Source organism: Leopardus geoffroyi, chromosome A1 (genome assembly GCF_018350155.1).
Source record: "Leopardus geoffroyi isolate Oge1 chromosome A1, O.geoffroyi_Oge1_pat1.0, whole genome shotgun sequence".
Taxonomy (NCBI): domain Eukaryota; kingdom Metazoa; phylum Chordata; class Mammalia; order Carnivora; family Felidae; genus Leopardus; species Leopardus geoffroyi.
The window spans coordinates 15,446,285-15,472,386 of NC_059326.1; the positions used below are offsets into that span (position 1 = coordinate 15,446,285).

Below are 26,102 nucleotides of genomic sequence, written 5' to 3' on the forward strand. Positions count from 1 at the left end.
TTGAATGATCATGAATGATCATCCTAAAAGCTAGGATTGTGTCTCCAAACTGCCTGCAAACTCCCAGTAGCTTGAATGGTGCCTGACCTACTTTTGAAAACTTTCTATGTAAGTAAATCTGACAATTAACATTTTTGAGATCTTTTATATATGAAATTAAAAAATAACGAAGACAAAAGAAGCTTTACCTCTCATACTGGTTGTTTTTTTGTTTTTGTTTTTTCACAGTTTGTGGTCATTTGCTTCAGTAGCCATAGGCAATTAAGTTCAGGAAATGTCAAGAAAAGCCTTACAGATTACGTATTTATTCCTTACTTCTTTTGTATTGAAACACAATCAGTATATAAAAACCAAAAATTTCTTGGATATTACTATTTATGATGAGGTTACGTAAAAAATCTAAAGTAGAGGGGCGCCTGGGTGGCGCAGTCGGTTAAGCGTCCGACTTCAGCCAGGTCACGATCTCGCGGTCTGTGAGTTCGAGCCCCGCGTCGGGCTCTGGGCTGATGGCTCAGAGCCTGGAGCCTGTTTCCGATTCTGTGTCTCCCTCTCTCTCTGCCCCTCCCCCGCTCATGCTCTGTCTCTCTCTGTCCCAAAAATAAATAAACGTTGAAAAAAAAAAAAATTAAAAAAAAAAAAATCTAAGGTAGAACACTGAAGGATATAGATGGATGTGACAAAACTCATGGGAGTGGCAGGTGAATGGGTCAAATTTAGAATGCAAACAGAAGTGTGTTGGGAGAGAATCTGAATCTCTGAATTCAGAGAATCTCTGAATCTGCCCTCTTTTCCATACAGCTCATTGCACTGCCCTGCATTTTACATGATACAAAAGATTCACAGAGAAAAGATGAACACAAACTCACAATTCCCCTGGAGAAGGAAGAGGGAGCAATAGAGCCTCTGCCCACTTACCAAGGGGGCCTCAGAATCTGTCCCTACCTAGAGAACCAGTGCACATGGGCACAGCCAACATAATCCCAGGAGAAGGGCGCTGGTAAGTAGGAGTAGTTGTGCACGTGTAAATGGTCACTAAGACGTGTGCATCATCCTTCTATACTGATTTGCATGACTCATTTTCCTAGCCATAGTTGGACCCCGCTCAGGGTGAGTGCAGCAGGACAGGAGGGAGCAGGGACTGGAGGAAAAGGAGCCATACCTTCACAGGGGCTCAGCCCTTCACCAGGCAAATAAGTCAGAGCCAACTGGATTGTTGAATTGTCAGAGCAGAAGAGACCACAGACATCTTAAATGATCAGTTGAAGTAAGTTTTACAGTAAAAACAAAAAACAAACAAAAAACAGGCATCCAGAGTCTTTAAGTGAAGATCACGAGGCTGCTTGGTAACCGAAGTTCGTCTGGTCATTGAAAGGCTCCCTCCCTTCCCAGAGTTCTTTTAAGGTCTATGACCCTCTCTAAGCCAGTTACCCCGTAGGGACTTTTACGGTTGCCGGTTTCCCTGGCAGTGATGGAGACTGCGATCCCGTTCATTTCATCTGATGGTTTGGCAGAGGATTCAGAGGGGAAAGAAGAGAAAAGCACGGAAGGAGAGACGCGTGAGGCGAAGCCGACACAGGATGGGGCAAAGTCCTCATGCTGCTCAGAGCTGGGCTTGCTGCGATCGACCGACCGGGGCTCGCGGTTTGGAGTGGGGGCTGCGCGGGACTCATAATAGATGTTTGAGTAAGAAACTTGGCAGGAAGCAGATGCTTTCACCTGCTGAGAAGTTCCTGAGCCCCCCAAAGAAACTGCACCCCCATAACTCCCCCCCCCCCCCCACACACACAAAGTTAAGGGCACCACACCTGCCTTCCCCAGATGGGGCTCCCTGTGCGAACGCCTCCTCGTCCTCCAGGATTTTCCAGCGCGGGCTCAAGCTCCTCCCTCGCCGGAGCGGGGCTGCTGTCCTCCAGCCAAGCGCCAGCCAGAGCAGCGGCTGGGGGGCGGCGGGGAGTGGGCCCCGCTCGCAGCCATTGGCTGTGCGGGCCGCAGGGGCGGAGGGAGACCCGCGGTCCCGCCGACTCGGCGGCCCCGGCTTCACTCCAGCTGCGCCCGCCGCCCGCCCGTGCGCTCCGGCAGCTCACCGCACGCTGCGCCTGACTTCCCCGCGGACGGCTTCGCGGGCGCGGATCGCAGAGACCCGGGGGCCTGCGAGGAGCTTGGCACCGCCCTAGTCCCACCCGGGGTGCCGGAGCGCGGCCGGGGAGGTCGGATCGTCCCGACCCGCAGGTCAGTGACAGGCTCCCGACGCCGCCCGCGCGCGGAGGCAGAGGAGTGGGGAGCCGGGGACGCGCGGGGTGCCGAGCGCCGGAGGAGGGCTCGCCCTCGGCGGAGAGCGCCCCGACTCCTCGCGTGGGGCGGCCTCGAGTTGCGGAGCTTCCACTCCCTCCGGAGCCGCCTCCCAGACTCTCCCCGGTTCCCGGAGGTTTGGCTCCTTCCCTGGACACCCCGAATCCATCCCATTTGTGGCTAGCCGTGTCCTTTGCGGCCCCCAGCAACCTCCGCAGGTCGGAGGTTCCAGATTCTCGGGATGACCTCCCTGGGCGACGTAATGCCCGTGGCCCCGGGAGCACCCGCTTTTGTCCCGGACCCAGAGCGCCGGGAGGACCTGCCCCCGCGTCCGCTGCTGCACAGATGGACTCCTCTGTGCAAGTGTAGACAGTTCTACACTTTGCAGAACGTGTTTCTAGGTGCATTGTTTGCTTTTGCCTTTGTGGTTCGTGCGGTCACCTCTCCGGATTTCCAGGGTCATCCGGCCATTCCTTTACTCGCCACGCGCACACTGCCCGCTTTGCATCTTCCTGTGTTTGCGGGAGTCTTTTCACCCATCTTGGGTGGCTTCAAATCCGGGGAAGTTTTACCTGGTGCTGAACACTTGCGTTCCCCAGCGGTGGCTTCCGAGTTCCCGAAGAAGCCAGCCGCGCCAGCTACTTTCCCCTTTTCCCGGGTCTGAGGAGATGCTGGAATCCCGTGTTTCCCTGTCGAGGTGCGTGGATTACGGACAAATGACATCCTAGATGATTTAGAGAGAGGTGTGTGATGTGCCCCACTCCGGGTAGCAGAAGGATGCGTTCATTCACAGAAACATCTTGTTGAGGACCAGGTTTGTGGCTGTACCTGCGCGCTTTCTGCCGCTGCATGCCTGCGGCCCGCCAGGCTTGGGTTGGTGTCAGACTCCGGGGGCAGGGTCTGTTTCCTAACCTCCTTCAGGTCCTCTGCCTGTTAAATTTCCTTCGTTATTTATTTACTTATTTATTTATTTTACTGAAGTGTGTAAGTACTTAGGTGGTTCTTTGTGGTGGATAATAGGATCCTATGGTTCTGGACATTCTCAAAGCCTTTTGGTCCAGTCTACGCTGTAGGTGCAAAGGGAGAAACCCGCAACGATTACGCCCTGGGGCCAACCCCAGGGACCACTCCTCAAGATGTTTCTCCTCTGGAGCTTTTTGCTTTACATTTTCTAGATTCGTTGTCAGACAACAGCCGATCAACAGAAAAAAAGCAAGATAAGTGATAGCGTTTTCTTAAACGGTTTACCTCCTAATGCAGTCTTGATGCCCAGTGCATCCCCCTTAAAAAAAAAAAGGTATTTAATTAGCTTAAAGTATGCAACTAGTCTGACTGTTTTAGCTTATTTGTACTCTAGCTCCTACAGATTCTTAAATCTATTTCGTGACTAAAATGCTTCATTTCGCTAAGTACAGAGGCGTCTTGTCCCCCTACCCCCACCATCCCACATGTACACAGCACCGCGCCTAGTTATAATCAGCACCTAGTTGATCCCTTGATGCACATCGCTCTCTGAAGTGTGTATTAGTGAGTCCAGCTCGTAACCAAGTTGCACTGCCACCACTCCCACAGGGCACGTCCTTCGAATGCTGGGCACTGTGGGGATGGAGAGCCATCTGCCAGCCTCCGAACATTCTGGGAATATGGAGCTCCAGAAAATGGGTGGGGTATTCCATTTCTGTGTTTTGATTTTGAGGCTTATTACTTCTTTGGGTTATGTATTTATTATTTTTGATTCTTCTACATAAGGCAGACTGCTCTGAAGAGCTCCACACTTGCTCATGGTTCTCATTAAAGAAGATTCCTGTAAGGTAAGATACATTCCATTTTCCCTGCTGTTAGTGCAATTCAACAGATTTCATTTGATGTCTATGATGTGCAAAAGCTTGTCAGGGGTTAAGAGATAAATAATGGTGTGATGACATACGGCATCGAATCCATAAGAGGGTTTATTTGCAGGTTTCCTATGACTTTTTTTTTTTTTAATGAGGGCAGATGAAGGAGGGCAGTTGATTGGTAAGAATGATTAACCATACTAATCATTAGGTAATGTGGAGTCATACATTTATTCTTTTTTTTAAGTTTATTTATTTATTTTGAGAGAGAGAGAGAGCACACACATGCACACAAATGGGTAGGGGCAGAGAGAGAATCCCAAGCAGTCTCCGCACTCAGTGCCGAGCCCGACATGGGGCTCAAACTCATGAACCATGAGGTCATGACTGGAGCCAAAATCAAGAGTTGAACGCTTAACTGACTGAGCCACCCAGAAGCCCCCATTTTTTCTAAGAATGAAAGATTAACCCATCACAAGCAAAACTCTCTGATTTGGCCTCTATGTAGATCTATGTCAGCCCATTTGATAATATCCCTTCTTCTCTAGGCTTGCTCTTCTCCTTGCACTTGTATTTTAATATCTTTTTCTTTTTTTTTTTTAAGTTGTAGACTTGAAGCATTTTTATATTTAATTTGTTATTAGGGAGAAGCAAAACTTAAAATTATAATTGAGTTTTTTTATTCTGCTCCTTTGAGTTTTTAAAATAGTAATTTAAGAACCTGGAAAACTATATTCCTAAAAGTCCCTTGACATCAGGTACTGTGTAGGTCTCACTTGCCTGGCTCTTAGCACTGATGAGCCATTCAGTAAACGTCTGCTAAATGAAACCAGAACCCAAGAAAGTAGTGTTGCAGAAGAATGCCATTTTCTTCAAGTAGACATGTGTGGAGCATATTATATTATTATATTACTATGTCAATATAAAGCATCATGGGCTTAACTTTTATTATTGTTATTATTCCTAGTGACAGCTAAAAAAATACTAAAGCCTTTAACTTAATTAATGGAATAGGGAACATAACAAAGAAGCAGCTCAAACTAAGTGCATGAATTGGCAAGATTCCTTTTAGCTAATGGATGTACCTAGAGAAATCAAGCCAAAGACATGGGTGCAGAAGTCCGTGATATGTACACATGTGGACCAGCCTTTGATTTAGAACTCAGGAAGTCTATCTATGCATTCACTGACCATGTCAGATCTAGGACAGCAGGCTGATGAGCCAAGTTCTGGGAGCCCTTCAGTTCTGATTGTGTTTTGTGGCAGGTGTGCCTATGGTATATAGTGTTCTGAGTTACTCAGTCTCAAGACACAGTATGCCTCCTTCAGGAGTTCCTATGTATAGGATCCATGCTCATGTTCACATTTGGAACCAGAAAGTAATCACTGTTTAGTCTAATAAGTTTTTTGGCAACAACAAAAACCATAAAAAAAAAAGTGGAGATTCTGAATAGTCAAGTAGCCATATACAATGTAATAGTATCTCTAAGCATGAAATGGCACAATCCAACCAAAACAGTGCCAATATTTCAAAGCTCTGAATTTATATCAGGAACAGGATAGACTGCCATTAGTATTTCCTGAATTCCTAATTTTTAAATTCTCACCTATTAAGTTATATTAAGATGGGAAATCAGTGGGCCCAGATTTATAATTTACATTATGGGCTTGATTGTTGACGCTGTTGATGTTGTTGATATTTTTGACTGTTTGATAGTGTTATAGACAGTAGTGAATGGGTATGGAAATTATAAGCCTGTAATACTTGCTAAACAGGGTAACTTAAAGTAAAATACCCGTGTATAATTTTTGATGTGAAACAAAAGGATAGGTGGCTGTTAGATCCTGTGTCAAATTCAGAAAGACACGAAGATGACTTATTCCAAGGTTAAAACACCAAGACAATTCATTCAACATATAAATTTGCTCCTTAGGGAAAGCCAAAATAGCAGCTTTCCTGATTAATTTGCCACAGTGGTCTGATACTGATTAGAAGTGCCTGGTAATTTATTAACTATTGCCCATTAAACCAGTTTGGTTCTTAATCACTTTCAATTTCCCCTGTGACCAGGATTCTAGCAGAGGGATCTACTCTTCTCTTTTCTTAAATAAAACATTCACGGTATCCCATAAAATGCAACTGTAATACAAAGAGCAGTTAAGCCCTAATGGGCAGATTGACTTATTTGTCTCAGCCTGAGAGTCTTAAACTTTGAAAGGAAAGGTACAAGTGAACCGTTTCAAAGGTTTGTGTTAAGTATATGCAGTACAAAAAGGAATAGGAGGAGGAGGAGTGGGGTGGGGGAGGGAAAAAGGAGGGGGAGGAGAAAGAGTTCTGGGCTTAAAAACCAGTTGCCTTTTCACTGCATATGCTATCATTAAATTTTATTTCTATTTTTCTAATGAAAACACCTTTATTGGTTTTTTCCTGATTATAAAACAATATATTTCTGTGTACCAAAATTCACATACATGCACAAAATAGGATGTAACCAAACATACCCATATTACCTGCTAACAAGAAATGTTAATAACTTGGTGCATAATCTCTTGTTTAGTTTAGTTTACTTTTGCATGCCTCTAATATTGTGTAGCAATGCTAGTAGTTCTTATTTTGTGAAAATGGAATCACACTATGCACTATTCTGAAGCTTACTTTTTGACTTAGGCATACGTGTCCAGCATCTTTCCAGGTTAGAAAATGTAGTCCTTTTTATTATATCAGAGTCCTACATTGCATGATTCTAACATCATTTATTTATTTTTTTTTTTTATAATTTTTTTTTCAACGTTTTTATTTTTATTTTTGGGACAGAGAGAGACAGAGCATGAATGGGGGAGGGGCAGAGAGAGAGGGAGACACAGAATCAGAAACAGGCTCCAGGCTCTGAGCCATCAGCCCAGAGCCTGACGCGGGGCTCGAACTCACGGACCGCGAGATCGTGACCTGGCTGAAGTCGGATGCTTAACCGACTCTGCCACCCAGGCGCCCCCTAACATCATTTATTTAACCAATCCTTGACTCACGGACATCATGGTAGCTCCAGTGTTTAGCTACGGAATGCATCTTTGTGCATGCACCTTTTAAATTTGTCTAACTTTATCCCATGGGGTAAATTCTCAGAATGTATTATTTACATTGTTAGCCTACAATGCCGTACATTTTTGGATGAAATGGGAACCACTCAAATAATTCATCTGATAAGCCTGGCACATTTTCTGCCCTTAAAAAAAAAAAAAAAACATTCTGGAGCATCGGTGGTTCAGGCAGTTAAGCATCCGACTTCGGCTCAGGTCATGATCTCACAGTTCATGGGTTCGAGCCCCACTTCAGGCTCTGTGCTGACAGCTTAGAGCCTGGAGTCTGTTTCCAATTCTGTGTCTCCCTCTCTCTCTGCCGTTCCCCCATCTCTCTGTCTCTCTCTCTCTCTCTCTCTACACTAAATAAACATTAACAAAAATTTATAAAAAAACACAAAAACATTTTTATTGATTTTTATTGATGTTTGACATTCATATAAAGAAGCACTCAATGTGAGTATTCATGTGCTCAACACACCCATGTAAATAGAACCCAGGTGAAAAAATATATATTTACTAATACTCTCCTTGATGACCTTCATATACCTTGGTAACCTATCATTCTAACAATTCCTCATGAGAAAGTCCTTAGTGAGCTTATTGACCTCGATTTCCATGAGTCAAGTGCAAGGTTAAGGGCACACTTTTAGAGTGACAGTGGAATATTGACAGATTCTCAGACCTTCAAAAGGACTACTTGGCAACAAAGTTGGTCTGGTTCACTGAAATGAGTTTCCAAGATCTTTCCTTCTGTCTCCTGTCTAGTATCCTTATTATTTTTGGTCTCAGATTTGGACCTTCATGGCATATATTTTGATTCAAATGATGAATTAACCTCTGAATGACAAAAGAAACCGAGTAACATGTTTTTCACCTAATTTCTTCTTGTTGGCTGCCCAACTCAGCTCTGAGTATAGAGTGGATTTGGAACCAGGAAAGGATCCTAGGCTCCTAATTTGTGGTTTCAGCCACTAGCTATCTCCTTCCACCATCCTTTTCCAGAAGGTATATGAACAATGACCTTCAAATTTTAATTTACTTAACTTTGGAGACCTTGGCTTCCTGATTTATAAGTACTTCTAGTTACCCAATTCTATGAATAATGTTTTCCTTTTGTGGTTGCTTATTTACTTTTTGTTTTGGTATTGTTTGATTTTCTGAATAGAGGAAAATTAATATTAAGAGAGATCACAGGGAAAGAAAGAATAACTTAATGTATGATAAATGACTTAAGTCAGTTCCAGAATGAATGAAAAGAAAAAAAAAAATTGCTTCTTTTCTGCTCATGTGTTTTCATTCTTTTTGTTATTTTTCCAAGAAGCTGAGGTCTGGATTAGGGTGTTAGCACAATACTGCTTAGGATTTCACTGCTCACATCACCATGACTATGATCCAGATGGAATGGTATTCAGAGTATGGTCCATGCATCAGTGCCAGCCCTTGAATCGTTACTCACTCACCATGAGATATGGGACTTGAGCCAGAATATAAGGCACTAGTATACTTTTTAGTTTAGCTTTCTCCCTCCCTCCCTTCCAACCTTCCTCCCTCCCTCCTTCCCTCCCTCCTTCCCTCCTTCCTTCCTTCCTTCCTTCCTTCCTCCCTCCCTCCCTCCTTCCTTCCTGACTTCCTTCCCTCCCTCCCTCCTCCCTTTCTTCCTTCCCTCCCTCCTTCCCTCCTTCCTTCCTTCCTTCCTTCCTTCCTTCCTTCCTTCCTTCCTTCCCTCCCTCCCTTCCTCCTTCCCTCCCTCCCTCCCTCCTTCCTTCCTTCCTTCCTCCCTCTGTCTGTCTGTCTGTGTTCTTTCTGTAGTAAGACATTTTGGATGCTGGAAGCAGTGCTTTACAAGTTCCTCATTTCACAAGGACTCGTAACCCACATATTCCTGACAGAGGCAAGTGGCTACTTTAAGTAGCAATGATCTCCAGTGTGGGGCTTTGTAGTTAAATTGAGAAATTTATAAAACTGTAAACATTTTCCATTTCTGTGCTGATTTTCTGTTGAATTTTGTTTTGCTCTGTTTTGGCTTTTAGGTTCTTTTGGTGAGGGGAGAGGTGAGCTAATTCTTGAGGTAGAGTGACTAACAGAGTACCACGGCATATGATGTTCCTGAATGAAGTAAATTAAAATTGTCTTCCTCTGTGATGATTGGAAAGTGGGTATTGTCCTTGATCCTGTTTGTCTCCACAGATGAATACAGTGCCAAGCGTTGTGATTGTAACGGACTTAGTAATTTTCAAAGGATGGGATTATCATGAAGTTTAACTGAAAGAACATTTTAAATTAAAAACAATGTGTTCTATTTTATATCCAGTCAGGTCTTCACTGACTCACTATGGTAAACTCTCATGATTTTCATTGTGCTCTTCAAAATACATTTGTTACAATCCCTGATCTATGTTCACAGTAATGAATTTCAATATTTACAGCAGATTCCTACATCCTTTCCTTGGTTATCCTGGTGGATACTTGATTAAATAAAATTTTTGTTGACACAATTGCTTGATAAAAAGTATGCTCAGAGTTTGCTCTAGAACTTGAAACTATAAATTTTATTGCCATAACTAAAATAGTTATAAAATTTAGGGTGTGTTCCACATTATTCTTTACTATTGAGTACTTATCCTTTGAGTAATTGATATGATTTTATACAAAATCATTCATTCATTCAATAAATATTATTGCACATCCAAAAAATAGAACAAATATGGAATACCTCTTCAAGAAGCTTCCAGTTTCTTCATTCCCTTACTCTTTTATTCATGCAACCATCCTACAAATGCTTATTGAACATCTTTATACAAGACACTGTGCTGGTTCATGGCTATAAAGATTAGTGAAATGGTATCCTCTATTTATGAGTTCATAGTCTATCAAAGTTTTAGAGAAACAGGTAAACAAATATAATAAGTATAATAAAATGTGAGAAATGCTAGTGTGAAAAGGTATAGAAATTATCATGAGAGTGCAGAGAAAGGAGCCAGAAATTTGTGTAGAGAAAGTAGGTGGGGATTTATATTATGAGTGAATAACTAGATGAGACAGGAGGGAAGGCTTGAATAGAGTCTTGAAGAATGAACAAATTGGATTTTGGGTGGAGTTAGGGAGAAGACATATATAAATATAAGGATTAAACATATACGCTTTTAAAAAAATGTGGGAAATCAAGAACAGTTTGATATGCTTGAACCACCAATCTTAGGAACAATGGGAAAAATGAGGCTGGAAAAGTAGCAGGTAGCCTGATAAAAAGGAACATATAATATAGCACAGGTAATATAGGAAAGGTCTTTTAGATTTGTTACTCAAGATGGTCACTATAAAAATTGTATATGCAATAGACTCATGCATATAATAGTAATATTTTATCACCTTCCTGTACATAGTTAACAAGTATTTGTTGAATGAATAAATGAAATGCACCAGAAAATATAGTTTTTCTTAACCAAAGGCAATACCACTGTCCCATTACTTGTATAATGAATTGTTTTTTCCCATTAGAAGTAATGAGTTAGTCTTAATATCTTTACTATCTCTTACATGTTCCCACTTGAAACCCTTTGTGCATACTGAAGTTATAGCTGGTCAGGACTATCCTTACACGGTAGCAACTGATCATGTTTCAGATTATTAGGGAATATGTTTTTGGCCACACCAGTAGCTAATTCTCATCCCTTTAAGCCTCACTCTTGCATGAAATTAAAGTTCACCAAAACATCCTCTACAATCTTCTTGCTCACCACTGCCACGAGTGGGTTTTAACATATTACATAGACAATTCATGCAACTCTAAGTTATACTCAGAATTTGGCTTCTTAAATTTCTTGAATACCAAGCATAACCTCTGCTGTCATAGTATAATAAGACCTTACATCAGTCAGTAGAAGGTAGATAATGGCTTACAACAAGTGCCAAGGGACACCTGGGTGGCTCAGGAGGTTAAGCATCCGACTCCTGGTTTCGGCTCAGCTCATGATCTCATAGTTCCGTTGAGTTTGAGCCCCACCTTGGGCTCTGTGCTGGCAGGGCAGGGCAGAGCCTGCTTGGGATTCTCTCTCTCTCTCTCTCTCTCTCTCTCTCTCTCTCTGCCCCTCCCAACTTGTACTGTCTCTGTCTCTCTCAAAATAAATAAATAAACTTTAAAAAATTTAATGGAAACACACACAAAAAAACAAGTGCATTCGTCATTAACACTAAGTATTGATAAGGCCAGCAAGGGTGGCGGTCCTTACCCAGCTCACCCCGGGACAGAAGCTGTCCTGTACTTAAACAGTTATTGCAGCAAAGGGAAGGGATGTGGCAAATCTCACATGGCCTTACATTTTCTACCTAGAAGTGACATGTCACTTTTTCCAGATTCTGTTGGCCAAAACAAGTCATCTGGCCACCCTAAAGTCAGAGGGGATGGGAACATGCAATCCTACAACATGCCTGGAAGGAGAAGGAAACAACAGAAACACGTGAACAGCATGAATGACCACAAGTCTTGAAATTATCCCTCTTTTACCCTCAGGCTCCCTGGAGAGAAGGAAGGTAGTGAATATAGAGCATTTGGAGACACAGGGATACAGATTTGAATTCCAGCCCTGCCTCTAAGTGGCTGGGTGATCTTGGGCAAGCTTTTAAATTCTCTGATCCTTAATTTTCTCATCCGTTAAAGAAAGGTGAGGAGCAATAATGACTACCTTAAAGAGCTGTGAAGATGAGAGAAAATACACATGTACAATGCTTGTGTACACATGAACGCACATACAAAATTAGTATAGGCTTTTATTTAATAAATCCTGGCTGCTATCATTGATATTCTTACTGCTGTTTTCCTAAACTGGCATGCTGGACATTCTTTCCCCTACATAACATCCTGGGTATACCTTCTTCTGCCTATCATATCCTGGAGCCATATATATTCCCATTCTACAATTACTAGGGTATGCTCCCCCCACTCTCTTTCTCTCCCCTCTACCTCCTCTACTCTTCTGACACAATTTGCCCCCTACATTCCAGCGCACACCATTGAAATAAAAGAGAACTAAGACTAGATATAAGACTAGTGAGGGGCGTCTGGGTGGCTCAGCCAGTTAAGTGTCTGACTCTTTTAGCTCACGTCATGATCTCATGAAGCCCCATGTCAGGCTCTGGGCTCACAGCGAGGAGCCTGCTTGGGATTCTTACTTTCCGCCCCCCGCCCCCCACCTCTGTCTGCCCCTCTGCTGCTTGCTTGCATGGTCTCTCTCTCTCTCTCAAAATAAATAAATAAACATGAAAAAAAATAGTAGTGAGTGAAGTGTGGACATGTGCTTCTGACCAAAGCTATTCCCACAACTGAATAAAACACATAGAGCCCACAACCTTAAAAGTAGATAGCCCCACCCTGATAGAGGAAAAAGTCAGTTAAATCTCATATAAGAGATACTCGTGGTTCCGTTAAATAAAACAATATTTCTTTATATTTTTAGAAGAATATATAACTATTGTGGTGGTCTTTTTTCTCCAAGTAATTCCTAATTATTTTTCAATTTCACCTCCTTATATTTTTAAGTTAAAACGCAAAATAAATTCCTAATTATTTTTCAATTTCACCTCCTTTTATGTTTTTAAGTTAAAAACACATTCTGGGAGAATTTGAGCCTACACTTGTTTATTGCTTCCCTATTGTCTTTGACAGATTCTTGAGTCGTTATCTAAAATGACAACAGGCTGCTAAGGACTTGATTTCCTCCTACACTTGATAGCCTGCCATATCATTTTGTTCCATGTTACAAGGAACATGTAGACATTCTCTTTGTTAGCCAGACTTTTGAGTTCACTGTACTGCCTGAGATAGAGACAGACAGACAGACAGACAGAAAACGAGGGAGATAGAGAGCATTAAGGCAAGCACTGCTGTTTGGTCCACACCAAGGATTAGGAGGACCACAGGAAATCCCATGTGGGAACACGCTTTCCTCATGAGGACACAATGTCCTCTTTTCTGTCCCCTGCCCTCCCTGGTGTACCTGAAAATCCTGGTAGATGAGTAATTTCAGAGCCATAAGAGAGCACTTTGTCTCCTTATAGTGGTGTTTTATGTAACCCCTGTCTAAAATCTGACTCATCTGGTACTCATCATTTTAGGGTACTTACCTATATTCACAGTCATATGATTGCTGATGACTGGCAAAAAGCACTATTAATATCAGTGCCCTCTATTTTTTCATTTGTAGCCGCATTTTGCAGTGACGATTGATGATTTAATCAATCATGCCTATGTAATGAAGCCTCCATGAAAACCCAGAAAGACAGGGTTCAGAGAGCATCCGGGCTGGCCGTGCTGGGACGTGCTGGGAGAGGGGATCACTCGGCATGGAAGCTCTGTGCCCTTTCCCCATACCTTGCTCTATGCATCACCTGCTGCTGTCTGGTTGTTTCTGAGTTATATCCTTTTACAATAAACTGGTAACCTAATAAGTAAAATGTTTCTCTGAGTTCAGTGAGCTGCCCTAGAAAATTAATTGAAGCTGAGGAGGGGGGCTTGGGAACCTCTGATTTATCACCATTCAGAAACACATGTAACAACCTGGGGCTTAGGACTGGTGTTAGAAACGTCTATATTGCAGAGGAGGGTGTCGTAGGATTGAACCCTCAACCCGTGAAATCTGATACTATCTCCCGATAGTGTCGTTGGAATTGGATTGAATTATAGGACACTCCGCCAGTATTCCTAGAATTGCTTGTTGGTGTGGAGAACAGCTCCCCAGTTCTGCCTCACACACTGGAATTGGTACCAGATCCTATTTAACCTGAAACTAATATAATGTTATATGTCAATTACATCTCAATAAAAAAAAAAACCCAAAACACCAACTATTCTTTCTTGACTCAAGATGCCTCCAGAGTCCCTAATATCTTTGGGTATTTAAATTGTAGGAGAGATGTCTGGCTGCTTCTGAAGATGACTGCTGATGTAAGACAAACAATTGGATTTCATGATTCTGGAGGTCCAGATTGAGATTCAGACCAGTGGGTGATGGCAGGGGTGAAGTTAGGAATAAGGCTGGCTGGCAAGTCACCCCACCACCATGAATCCAGTTTCTCCGGCATATTAAACTTCCTCTAACGCTTCACCTCCAGTAACCATGGATTAGTGGGCATAATGGGCTGATGGTAGCAGCAAATACGTGAGGTTTTTCCAATGCCATTTGAAAGATTCCTTTGAAGAATCAGGCTTCTATAATTGTATATTTTTAAAAGCTCCTAACATTTTAGCTGACTTACAAATATCATACCAAGCCTATTTTCATTAATAGCTTTGGGGACAAGTCATTTTTCCCCGCAACTTGTATGTTGAGAAATTCCAAATCTACTGAAAATTTGCAAGGATAATAACCATGCACACCTATAGATTGTTTAACTATAGACTTTAACTAGACTAAACCAATTGTGAACATTTTGACATATATGCTTTATCATATTTCTTTCTGTATGTGTGTATAAATGTGTGTGCTTGTTTTTTGGGTTGTTTTTGTTTTTGTTTTTGGCTAAAACATTTCAGTGTTATTTGCTGATATTAGGACACTTTTTGGCTACAAACTTTAACATGCATTTCCTAATAACAGAACATTCTCCTATATCACTTAGGAAATTTAATATTTATATAATGCAATTATCTAGTGTGCTATCTATGTTTAAATTTCCCCAGTTGTCCTCATAATGTCCTTTATAAGAAAGCCATTTTTTCTTCTAATTGGCCAAAGGATTTTGCATTGCATCTGGGAATGGATCTTGAAATCTGCTCCCTATTTCTTTTTCTGAATATTCATCTGACTCCTAAATAATGTAATATGGCCAAAACTGGCTGTATCCAAAACAGCCTGCCTAAGCTGCCAATTACTAATCATTCTTCCTAAATACCCATTTTACTGTGGAAAGCATCATCATTGACTGTCAGCCGTAGAGGACGGGGGGGGGGGGGGGGGGGGGGGGGGGGGGGGGGGGGGAATGGAGAACTTATTTAGCAAAATTCATATGTATATATTATGCTAAATACTGGGCTAATATCCAGAAGGGATGGGCAATTTACATACTATGTAATCAACTAAGGTTCTATTTGTAGTTATATTATGAGGGACAATGGCTCATTAATTCAAGTAAATGCTGTGCCTTGATTAAAAATGTCATCACGTAGAAACTCTGTGAGCTTGAGACTTAAAATGTAAGACCTAAAACATTTATATACATTTGTAATATTCAAATCTATTTTTAAGGAGTAGACTATAAAGCATCTTAGTTTAAACAAATACATGACTGTAGTTGTCATGAATAGTGGCTTGCTTAATTATTTGATAATACTCAAGTTCTTTTCAGACAACCTGTGTCATCACTTTTTGTTTTTTAATTGTACCTGTACATGTGATTTTATGGATAGAGGATAGCTATTAGTCTTTGGAATACTCTTATTTGCAAAACCAGAGAACTGGATATATTATATAATTTATATTCCTCTCTTCCCTCTGCTTCAATTATCAAGGTATTTTAAGTAGAGGTGAGGTCTGGGGGTTAATTTATGGAGTGAATGAAATATTTACTACATATCCATTGTTATAAATTGAAAGTTTATGAGATGATGAAAGTTTACAAGAAAATACATATAAAACAATAGGCATTTACAGAAAGAGGCAAACCTAAAGGTCCTCATTAAACACATTAGTTTGGATGCCTATGGGAGACGGAAGGAAATGGAATGAGGAATCAAGATAAAGAGGAATCAATGAAGACAATAAGCTACAAACTGAGGAATCTACCTACTTAAAGAATTAGGCAGCAGTAGACCCAAACAAAAGTACTGTTCGGGAGGAATACAGTATCACATTTTCCCCAATTATAGTGAGTGGTCCATGGCTGCCCACTTGTGAGGAATCTGCTTAGACTTAGAGGGGACTTCATTAAATGGCTGTTGAAAAACAAACGTCCAGGCTTTTCCCTATTCCCTTACAGCAGTTTTAGAGGAACCCACAGTTCCCTGGAGCCTGAGAGAGGAGATTGGGGATACGTAGTGGTCTACATGTAAAGATTTAAAGAAAATTGTAACAATCACAAAATTAGGTTTACAAGGACAAATTTTCCCAGTGTCATACTCTATAAGGGGACTGTTACGAGAAATTCCTGATTAAACAAAAAATATATTAGAGCTAAGTTATTTTAGAGGCAGAATGACAGACCATGGAAGAGGAGACAACACCATTCCATTCTGCTACCAGAGCATGATTTAATGAAAAATTTTTTATATGTGTCCAATCTTATTAAAAATAAGTAAGGTTTTTAAGTATACTAATGATATGATTTAACCAATTTTAGCTGCTCCAGTTCTGGCTGTTTTTCTTAGTATATGTGCTGCGGGAGAGTACACTAGCTGTTTTTCTTAATACACTTCTAAAATACTGGAAAAGATCAGATCCTAGTGGAGGGCGAGAACTGACCTGAAAGCCCTTACTAAAAATACTATAACATCTTGAAAGGCCAGTCTTGCTTCCTGCCTTCTTTCTTCCCACTGACTCATTTGGACATTGCCTATGATCCTCAAGTCATCATTTCTCTGGCTGTTCGCTTTTCCTTTAAATCAAGTGTTTAAGCACAGTGACCTTTCCTCCCTCTCCGTAGAAGATTTTCATTGTTCTGCTGCTTCTTACTCAGCTCGTGCTTCCTTCAGCCTTCAGGGTGCTACTTTTCTCATTCTGATTTGGATTGTGTTAGCCTAGATGGGTCCAATATCCCCAGAGGGTAGGACCCAGCCCTTCCTGGTGTTTTCTACACATCATAAAAGAATCATGACAATGCTATGCCTAGACCTGTCTTTGTATTTGACCTGTTTTTTAGCCAGAAAATTATGCATTTAAACTATCTTATTCTAAAAGAGTGACATTCTTTTATTCTTACGAAGCAGTGTTTTGGTCGTGAAATCTTCACATGGAATATAAATACAACAAAAATTCATTAAGAATAATACTTTGAGGGGTTCCTGTGTGGCTCCGACTTCGGTTCAGGTCATGATCTCACATTCGTGAGATGGAGCCCCGTGTCGGGCTCTGTGCTGACAGCTCAAAGCCTGGAGCCTGCTTCGGATTCTGTGTTTCCCTCTCTCTCTGCCCCTCCCCTAATCACATTCTGTCTCTCTCTCTCTCTCTTTCAAAAATAAATAAAGATTAAAAAAATTTTTTAAAAGACTACTTTGATTTCTCCAGAAAAACAGTGTTATATAAATGCAAGGGAGGTCATACTATAATTACATTTGAGGTTGTACAAGATGGATGGTCAGTCATGTGTATATTCCCTTTTGAAATACTTGCTTGTATACATTTTTTTTTAACTTCAATCTGCACCACTTTGTATATCAAGAAAGGTATATTCTGAATATTTTGTGAATTATAATTTATGTAGATAATGATTTTTTAAAGAATTAGTACAAACAGTTCATCTAGCATAAAAGCATTCTGAGTATAATTTATTTTGTTAGGGAAATATTTTACTGGGCCTGAGAGTAATCCAGATTACCCTTACCACCAAGTCCTCACCAAGATAGAGAGAATTAGGAAGACTGGTCTGGATCTAAAACAACTTAAAGACCTACCCTAGAAATTGATTTTTTAAATGTTAAAAAAAAATTTTTTAGCTGATACTAAATTATTACTTTGTCATTTTAAAAATTTTCACCAAAGTACTATGAAAAAGCTCTGACTATATTCTGATCATTCATTTGAACAGTAGATAAAGAGAACTGTTAATTTTAATTTTTTATCTAACATTATCAGTCCAGATCCATGAATTCCAGTGTATTATTCAGAATCTTCATATTCTATATTTCTTCTCACAAGATGGTCTTCAAATTCAGTATCTGATAATACATAGACTCAGTTTATTTCATCACTTGGTTTTATTTTTTATTGGGCTATGACAGGGAATCATAAACAGAATTCACATATAATTCTACCCTGCTAAGTATTATACTGACAAGAGCAGTTCTCAGACAAATATATGGATGGCTGAATCATCTTTGAATAATTATAGCACATAAGACAATAAACTTTATTTTCATTATTCCAAGACCAGGGGTAAGTATTTGCAACTGCAAGTGACAACTGACATTTAGAGAAGTGTGGGTGGGGCATATGTTATGTCAGCACCAACTTTCTCTCATCTAGCATGGCCTAAAAGGCCATCAGCCAAAGAGAAAGCGTTCAGAGAGAAGATAATCGTGCAAATAGTAAAGGAATGGCTCGAGGTCTCATAGAAAGCATATTGTTTTTTAAGTAGAACTAAAACCAGCTTTGCTTACGTGTGATAAAGTCCCTACTAGATTTTGGAAATGATAGTTTCTATGTGTTCTACAGAGAAAGAGATCCAATATATCATTATGTTAATCAAATTCGACATTTGTGGACGGAAACAAGGATTTTACCATGTCATGTTAATAACTTATCAACTCTATCAAATCATTACTGATGGTTTGAGAAGACAACCTTTTGGAGAATGACATAGCAGGACTTGCTAATGATGAAAAGCTGATTCCGACATCCTAACAGCCAGGGTACTCTTTATGTTTGCAAGGCAACAAAGCAGCTTATCCCAGTTTTCCACAATAAAAACCTTTCAAATAGTTGTTCTTCACATAGAAATGTATCGAATAAAGGTCAGAAACTCAGCAATTGCCATGCCAGATTTGAGGCTGACTGTGGGCTGAGTTGTGGACACCATTACATTGTAGAAGTCAAGGCATGGCGTTGGCTCCACCCATATGCAGGCCACCAGAGGTCTTGCTTGCAGTGCTTGTGTGTGCAGACTCAGAGGTGGGGGCCTGTCGGCTCTTTTTCCTTTTACCAGGCATGAAGTACACGTCAGAGGGTATGCTTTTGTTCTTCTGAAACTTTACAGTTCTCATAATGACCCCATGGGAAGGAAAGCTTCCATTCTTCCAGAGGACTCACAGAGGCATGGTGCTGAGTGTCCTGAAACCAGAGACCCCTCAGTCTGCCCTGTCTCTACTGTCTCTCCATCTCCCTGCCCCACTGGGCTCATGGTGACATTACACATCCACTCTTCCTCACTTAAGTAGGTGACTGCCTTTTATAGATTCCTCCCCGGCACAGGTTTTTATTCCAAGAGACAAAGGGAAAGCTGGCCGACCATGAACCAAAATATTTACACAAATCTTCATTTGTAATGTTTTGATCTAGCTGTCTCATTTCCCTTTCTCAAATATCACTTTTTGAGGATGGCTCAGGAAAAAAAAAAAAAAAGAACATCATAATGCCCACGTGGCGTTAGGTGCCACCCGAAATGAGAGGACATCGATGCTGCCCTGAGACAGGTCAAGGCTATGCATTTAAGATGAAGTCTCTCTCTTCTTTTCTTTAAACCTAATCCGTTTGGGAGAAATGGCCCAAGGTGCATCATCTTGAAACGTTTGTTTGATTTCATTTTCACAGTGCTACCTTTGGCCTCATTCACACAGTCACAAGGCCTGAACATGTACAACCTGCTTCATCCTGAACATTTATACACAGATTGTCAAAACATTCACCAGAGAGAAGGAAGATCCACCAAATTTTTAAAACTTGAATAAGAAAATGAGAATCAGTGCCATCAAAACTAAAACAGTCTCTAACAGTACAAATATTCGGTGGTTTCAGAGTAGGACAGTGAAACAAAATTTGCATATCTGTCATTTAAAATTAAGAAGTATTCTGGAAATGATATTAAGTCTGAAATACTGGGAGGAAAATATTTAAAGGAGAAGGTATTTAATTGTGAAGTGTCGGACAATAACACAAACTTTCATTTATTCATTTCTACCATTCTTCCAAGACCTCTTAGAAGATCAGATGCTCTCCCCAAAACTTCTTAGCCTCCTTTCCTGTAAACCCATTTCACAGACAGTTGAGGCCCACAGGGGCCCTTTTGTCTGAAAGTGAAGATCTTCTTGATGTGAAAAGTTTCCTTGGAATATTTACAACGTAAAGAGATGCCTTTGTTTTAAAAAAGTGGTCCGGCAGCCAGCTGTGAGCTTCTCCACTGAACTGCTGACACCCTAGTGACACTGTCTGTGCCTCCAGCTCACCCCCAGAAAACGACAGTGTTGGGTAGCAAAGGTGGCTTTAGAAAAATCAGCCAATTCCAGCTGAATCTATGACCTGCATGTGTCAGAACTGTAGGACCAGCCGAGACTTTGAAAGCTCTTCTAGCCTTTCTAAGCATTCAGAAGGAACTATATGTCTACTGGGACTTTACGTGGGATGGCCTTTTATAATTTTCTAAGTATGTTTATGGAAATGTTATCACATCCTAGCTCAGGACCTCTTGGTGAGGTAGGAAAGGTGAGTTTTATTGCACCAACAGGAAAACTGAAATGCCAAGAGTGAACAGCGAGCTTGCCCAGAGTAAGTGGCAGGTAGGAGCTAATGATGCAACTCTTCATCATTTTTCTCTTCCCATCACAGTTGAGAAAACTAAGAACACAGTTCAGGCATGGGGTCCCTAGTCTGTCACTGTCTAGCTGTGTATCCTGAGTAAATCATGTCTTTGTGGCTCAGTTTCCTCATCTACAAAATGAGAATAATAATTCCTGCTCTACCGAGTAGCTGTGAGGAACACATAAACTGCTTAGTTCCCTCGTCGCCCATGCTAGGAAAATAGGATGTAAAATCCTTACTACTCAAATGTCAGGAAAATTGAGACCAGATGGTATAAGGAGTGAGGATGGGCAGAAACCCCAAGTCCTAGCTTATCTTTTAATGAGAGGTTTCTTTTGTCAGATCAGTTAGCTTCTTTGTCTCTCAGTTTCCTCAGCTAGATTTAGGAGGTCTTTCCAGAATACTAAGAATATTTCTTCTTATTCATTCAGCCCATAAGGTTTCCATCCTAGTTTTCTTTCCTAATGATCTTGCTGCCTCTGAGACTATTTTCCCTAAAGATGAATGGCTAGGACATTTACATAAAAAGGCAAGGGACTGCCAAATCAGTGTGACACATTTTAGCCCCCCTGTGACTCTCTCTCTCTTTTTTTAAGGATCATTAGGAGCCTGTAGCAACTTAATGGAATTAAAATCACCAAGCAAAGTATAATGAGGAGTAGGAGTCAAATTACTTTAGGAACTACTAAGACACTGCATGTGGCCTACTCAGAGGAACTCACTAAGATCATTAGCCTGCATGACACCCAGCAGGGACAATCTTCTCATAAGTGTCCCCTGCTTCCCAGGGATCATTAATGCTGCTCAGCTCTGGCCACAGTGGCCAATGTCAGACCCTCAAAGAATCAGCCACTTAATTAGATCTGGAGTACAGAAGGGAAAAGCAAGTTTTCAAGATAAAATGCAGGGCAGAGTTTAGGAAGAGGGAAAGCCAGGGGCAGAGTGGATTTTTCACATTAGCATTTCATTCTATATGACAGGAGGAGGTTTAGAAATTTACAACAAAGGGATCTAATGCCACAGAGAGCTAGGAAGAGCCTCTTTTCTCGACTTGAAGAGTCTTCTGCCCAGAGGGATCGATGCATTCCGCGCCTCCACGTGGACTTAGCGGGCTGGAGGCCGAGGCAGAAACCGACTGTGACTTTGCCAGTCACGGCGGAGAGGGTGTCTGAGACATGCTACACCCACACTCGGAGCCTGGGGAATCATGCCGTCTCCTGCTTGCTACCTGCCTGTCAGTCTGCTTTGCCTGTGTGTTCCTCACAAGGACCACGTTAGGAGCGAGAACGTGGTCAAGGGCATACTCTGCCTCCCGGCTGCCAGAAAATCATGCCTTCTCCACACCCAATAAACACACATACACACACTATCAACTCATTTTGGCCCAACCTCTACAATTCACAAAGTGCTCCCATGGCTGTTTTCTTGATAACACAGGTGGGACAGGTGCTATACATTTTACAGATGGGAAAGTGAAGCTCAGAAAATGTAGGCAATTTGCCCAACTTCCCAAAGGTAAAAGGGAATTCGGACCTCAAACCTAAGTCTCTTGACAGCAAATCTTGTACTTTCCATCACTCAGAGGGAATCCAACCTTTTTTCTTCTAAATTAATCTGAAGTTTTTATTCAGTGCTAAAGTATGCACTAGAACGTACACAGGTAGATAGAAAAGAAATATGAAGAAATGGCCCCTCATTTCAAGGAGATGAATTTTTATAAACAAATCAGAAAATTATAAATGTTCAACGAAAAAGCAAACTTACCTGCACGGCGTGATTCTTCAAAGTATAGTAGAGATAAATCCTGGCTGGGAAGGTGCTAGTGGGCTAGAGGTGTGCAGAGTTAATTTTCTGGAGAAGAGAGGTTTGGCACTGACTTTCTGGGTCCTATTCTCAGATCATCCACTTGGAGCATCTGTTGAAATCACAGCAGATGGAACACATCAGAAATGTATTTTCCTTTTTACTTATTTTAGTTCCTTGGAGAATCCTGGTACCTGGGGTACTGCAGCGGTAAAATGAAATAAAAGTTTATTTTTATATCATCATTTGTAGTATCATAAGCATTACCTGTTCCTGGAGAAGTAATTTCATTCCCTTCCCTTCTTGAAGTGAAAACTGGAAATAAGACTGAAGTGTGATATTTTGTGAATAACGCATTCAGTTGTTCCTTTTTGTTGTCTGTTTGTTTTTGCAGGGCCAATGGACACCTGATCCCCTGCTGCCTTTGTTTGAAATCCAAGAAGTTTCCTTGTGCTGATTTAACTGCCTGCAGTCTTTCCTATCATAAAAAACAAAACAAAACAAAACAAAACAATGCTGATTCTGTCCATTTTAACCCCTGTGTGAAACTGACTTTTAACATACTTGTGCGTCCTTTGACCCTCCATGAAAGATGTCTGAACCTGCCTCTTCATCTGTATTTTCGGGTAACGTGGAGAATGGAACTTTCCTTGAGCTCTTTCCTACATCCCTGTCCACATCGGTAGACCCTTCCTCAGGCCACCTGTCAAATGTCTACATCTATGTGTCCATATTCCTTAGCCTTTTAGCGTTTCTGCTTCTGCTTTTAATCATTGCCCTCCAGAGGCTCAAAAATATCATCTCTTCCAGTTCCTCCTACCCAGAGTACCCAAGTGATGCTGGTAGTTCTTTCACCAATTTGGAAGTCTGTAGTATTTCCTCTCAAAGGTCCACTTTCTCCAACCTTTCCTCATGAAGAAAACAGAAGAATTCTTGAATGCTGCAGCAGCCTCGGTTTTCCCTTGCGGGAAGTGTCACATGAAGTAGTTGCTTCATGAAAGAAATAACCCCCTCTCTTTTCCAACCAATGAGACCTGTGTCTCCTCCTTCACCCCTAATCTCTCCTTCCAGTCATGATGCTTTCCATTTGTGAATGTAGGAGTTGATGCTGACTCAGAGAAATGTGTGCAAACCTTAAGGGGCAGAATTTCACACAAACCACCTGACCAATCCGGAGCGGACTTCTTGAGGGTGGATCAGTTCATTTCACTCTGCAGGACACCCGAGGCGGAAATCACGCGAGGCGGCCTCACAGTGGGTGCTGGATACAGACTCTTGCCCTTCATTTCCCTTACAAAACCGTGAAACCAACTGAGCTGGCAGGAACTGGCAAAATTAAGTCTGAGCTACTTAGAAGACATTTTCCATATTTAAAAGATAAAGTGGAAACATCAAATTAAAAAAAAAAAAAGAATCAATTTAGATTTAATGTATAACATTCCTATAACCGGAGGCAAAATATGCTAAATGTTTTCACTTTAAAAAATGAAAATCACATTTATTGATAAGTCACTATGGAAAAGTTTTGGAAGAGTAACTTTTAATAGCAAGCCAAATATGTGTTATGATGCAGTCTGTAATGTATTTTTGCCTCTTGGTTTTATTTTTTTCTACTTATGTTATAGTCATAATACTCCTACTGTTGTAGAATTCTTTGTGATAATTGCTGTTACTAAGAGAAACACCCTAAGAGACACTAAGAAGTTTTTATTTTATAGCTATACTTTCTATTAGTGGAAATTAAGCATATGGAAAAATATTCATTTAGTTCTGTTTTCTGCAGTAATAACTCCTAGCAGTCATGTAAGCATGTTCCTTTATTCAGTTTCATAGTCTTTATAATTTTAGTGCAGAATTCTGTTAAGGCTCCCAGATGTCAGATGTTTGTTCACCCACATTAGATTGCAAAACTTAAGGGACTAAATTGCTATTTTATATATTATTATATACTCCATGAATGTGACATGTCTCTGATAATTAGTTGTTCTATGTTAACATAACACTTTGAATTAGAACCCCGGGATGTGGGTTTTTGTTAGAAATTATAGACATTGAAGTTGTGTAGCTGCTGAGAACTTAGTGATCCTGGGAGCCCCACACTATGTTCACCCAAACACTGAACTTGGGGGCTTTGTCCATGAAGTGAGGCATACCTGTGAGCACAGACTTAGAAGACGGAAGAAATCAAGCTCCCCCTAAAAACAAAGCAAATAAACTACAGCTTCTTTAGAGTGAGAACTTTGATTTAATTTTAAAAATAATAAATGGCCCACAGCATAAACAATGAAGTTCATCAGCCTACGGAACCCACTGCATCAACATGCCCCATCTTCCCACGGCAAGTGGATCATTTCTTGTCCAAAACATTTTCTAACCTTCAGTAGCGGAGTTTCAGTACATCCTTTGGATTGATTGTGCAGGCGACACAGTCTAGTAACTCAAATGGGATAAAGAATCCACCATTTTTACAAGGTGTATTTTTGTCATTCCAAAATGCTGAGACAGATGAGGACCGGTAATGAGGATCTGAAGGTTGTTTGTTTGTTGTTGTTTTTCTTAAATCCATAAGCTTCACTTTAAATCAGACCACAGTGAACTATTTATATGAAAAATGTTCCCAGACACCATAAGACCTGCACAGAGTTGCTGTCCTAAAATGCGTAATTAGTGAAAACGTGGTTTCTGCTGCCATTTCAAGCATGGCAATGTGTTGCAGTGTTATGTAGTGTAAATGCTGGACTAGAAGAACTCCATTACTTTAGATCATTATCAGCTGTCTCTGAATGTGTGTGTGTGTGTGTGTGTGTGTGTGTGTGTACTAATGTATATATATATATTTTCACACGCTCCCAATTAAAAATTCTGTAAAAACTACAGGATAACAGAGGCATCTGTGTTATCACCTTTGCTTTTTTGGTTAATTTTGTGCTATTTTGGTTATTGAGGAAGAAAGGATATGGATCAAGTGATTTAAAAAAAAAAATAAAGTAACAAGTTTGCCACACAATAGGATAATCTGAGTACCATCTGTTCTAAGGGTAACTTTATATTCTTTCCTTCTGAAAGAGACACAAGGACTTCTGAAAGTAAAACTGCCTTTAAAAGAAAATCTGCAGGTAGATCCCCCTCCCTGCTGCTGCAGTGGTTCTTGGTCTCCAGATTAAGTGGAGTATTTAAAAGCAACATTCGCAAATGTGTATTAGGACTTGTCAAGCTTGCCAAGATAACGGGTTGCACAATTTGAGATGAACTTGTCCAGGAAGTTCAGAAAGGTTGGAGGACTGGTTTATAAATAAAGAAGTAGAGCCCACTGAAAGCCTGGTTCTTCTCTTATTGTTTTCAGTGAGGTGGTCTTCCCTCTTAGGGAGGCTTTTCCATCACTCTGTCTGCACATCCTCTCTGAAGCAGGGTCCCTAATGAGTGAGTGACCCTGATCTCAGCCTCTCCCCACCCCGCAAGAGTCCCCCCCCCCACCCTTGGGGCAGTGAGTCGCACACTTCCCTGGTCAGAAGATTCACCTAGACACTTGGAAAATACCCTGGTTTCCAGGCCACAGCCCAGACCTCAGGAGCGGAGCCAGAAAACTGGTATTTGTAAGAAGGGCCCTGGGTGATGCTTGTGATCAGTGGGACACATGGTGGCAAAGGAAGGGTCA

General features: G+C 41.1%; 1 protein-coding gene across 4 annotated transcripts; it reads left to right on the forward strand.

Annotated features, from left to right (window-relative positions):
• The first annotated feature begins 2,114 nt into the window (after positions 1 to 2,114).
• SERTM1 (serine rich and transmembrane domain containing 1) lies at positions 2,115 to 25,454 on the forward strand. Of its 4 annotated transcripts, none has more exons than XM_045474172.1 (3): positions 2,115 to 2,229; positions 4,043 to 4,100; positions 22,842 to 25,454. In XM_045474172.1, exon 3 carries the CDS (start codon positions 23,040 to 23,042, stop codon positions 23,361 to 23,363), a length of 324 nt encoding a protein of 107 aa, XP_045330128.1. In that variant the 5' UTR covers positions 2,115 to 2,229; positions 4,043 to 4,100; positions 22,842 to 23,039; the 3' UTR covers positions 23,364 to 25,454. The 4 variants fall into 4 exon arrangements, with proteins under 4 accessions (XP_045330128.1, XP_045330124.1, XP_045330113.1 ...); XM_045474168.1 differs by having other exon boundaries at positions 2,120 to 2,229; positions 4,039 to 4,100; XM_045474157.1 differs by lacking the exon at positions 2,115 to 2,229 and adding an exon at positions 3,862 to 3,951 and having other exon boundaries at positions 22,842 to 23,225.
• Positions 25,455 to 26,102: the final 648 nt, after the last annotated feature.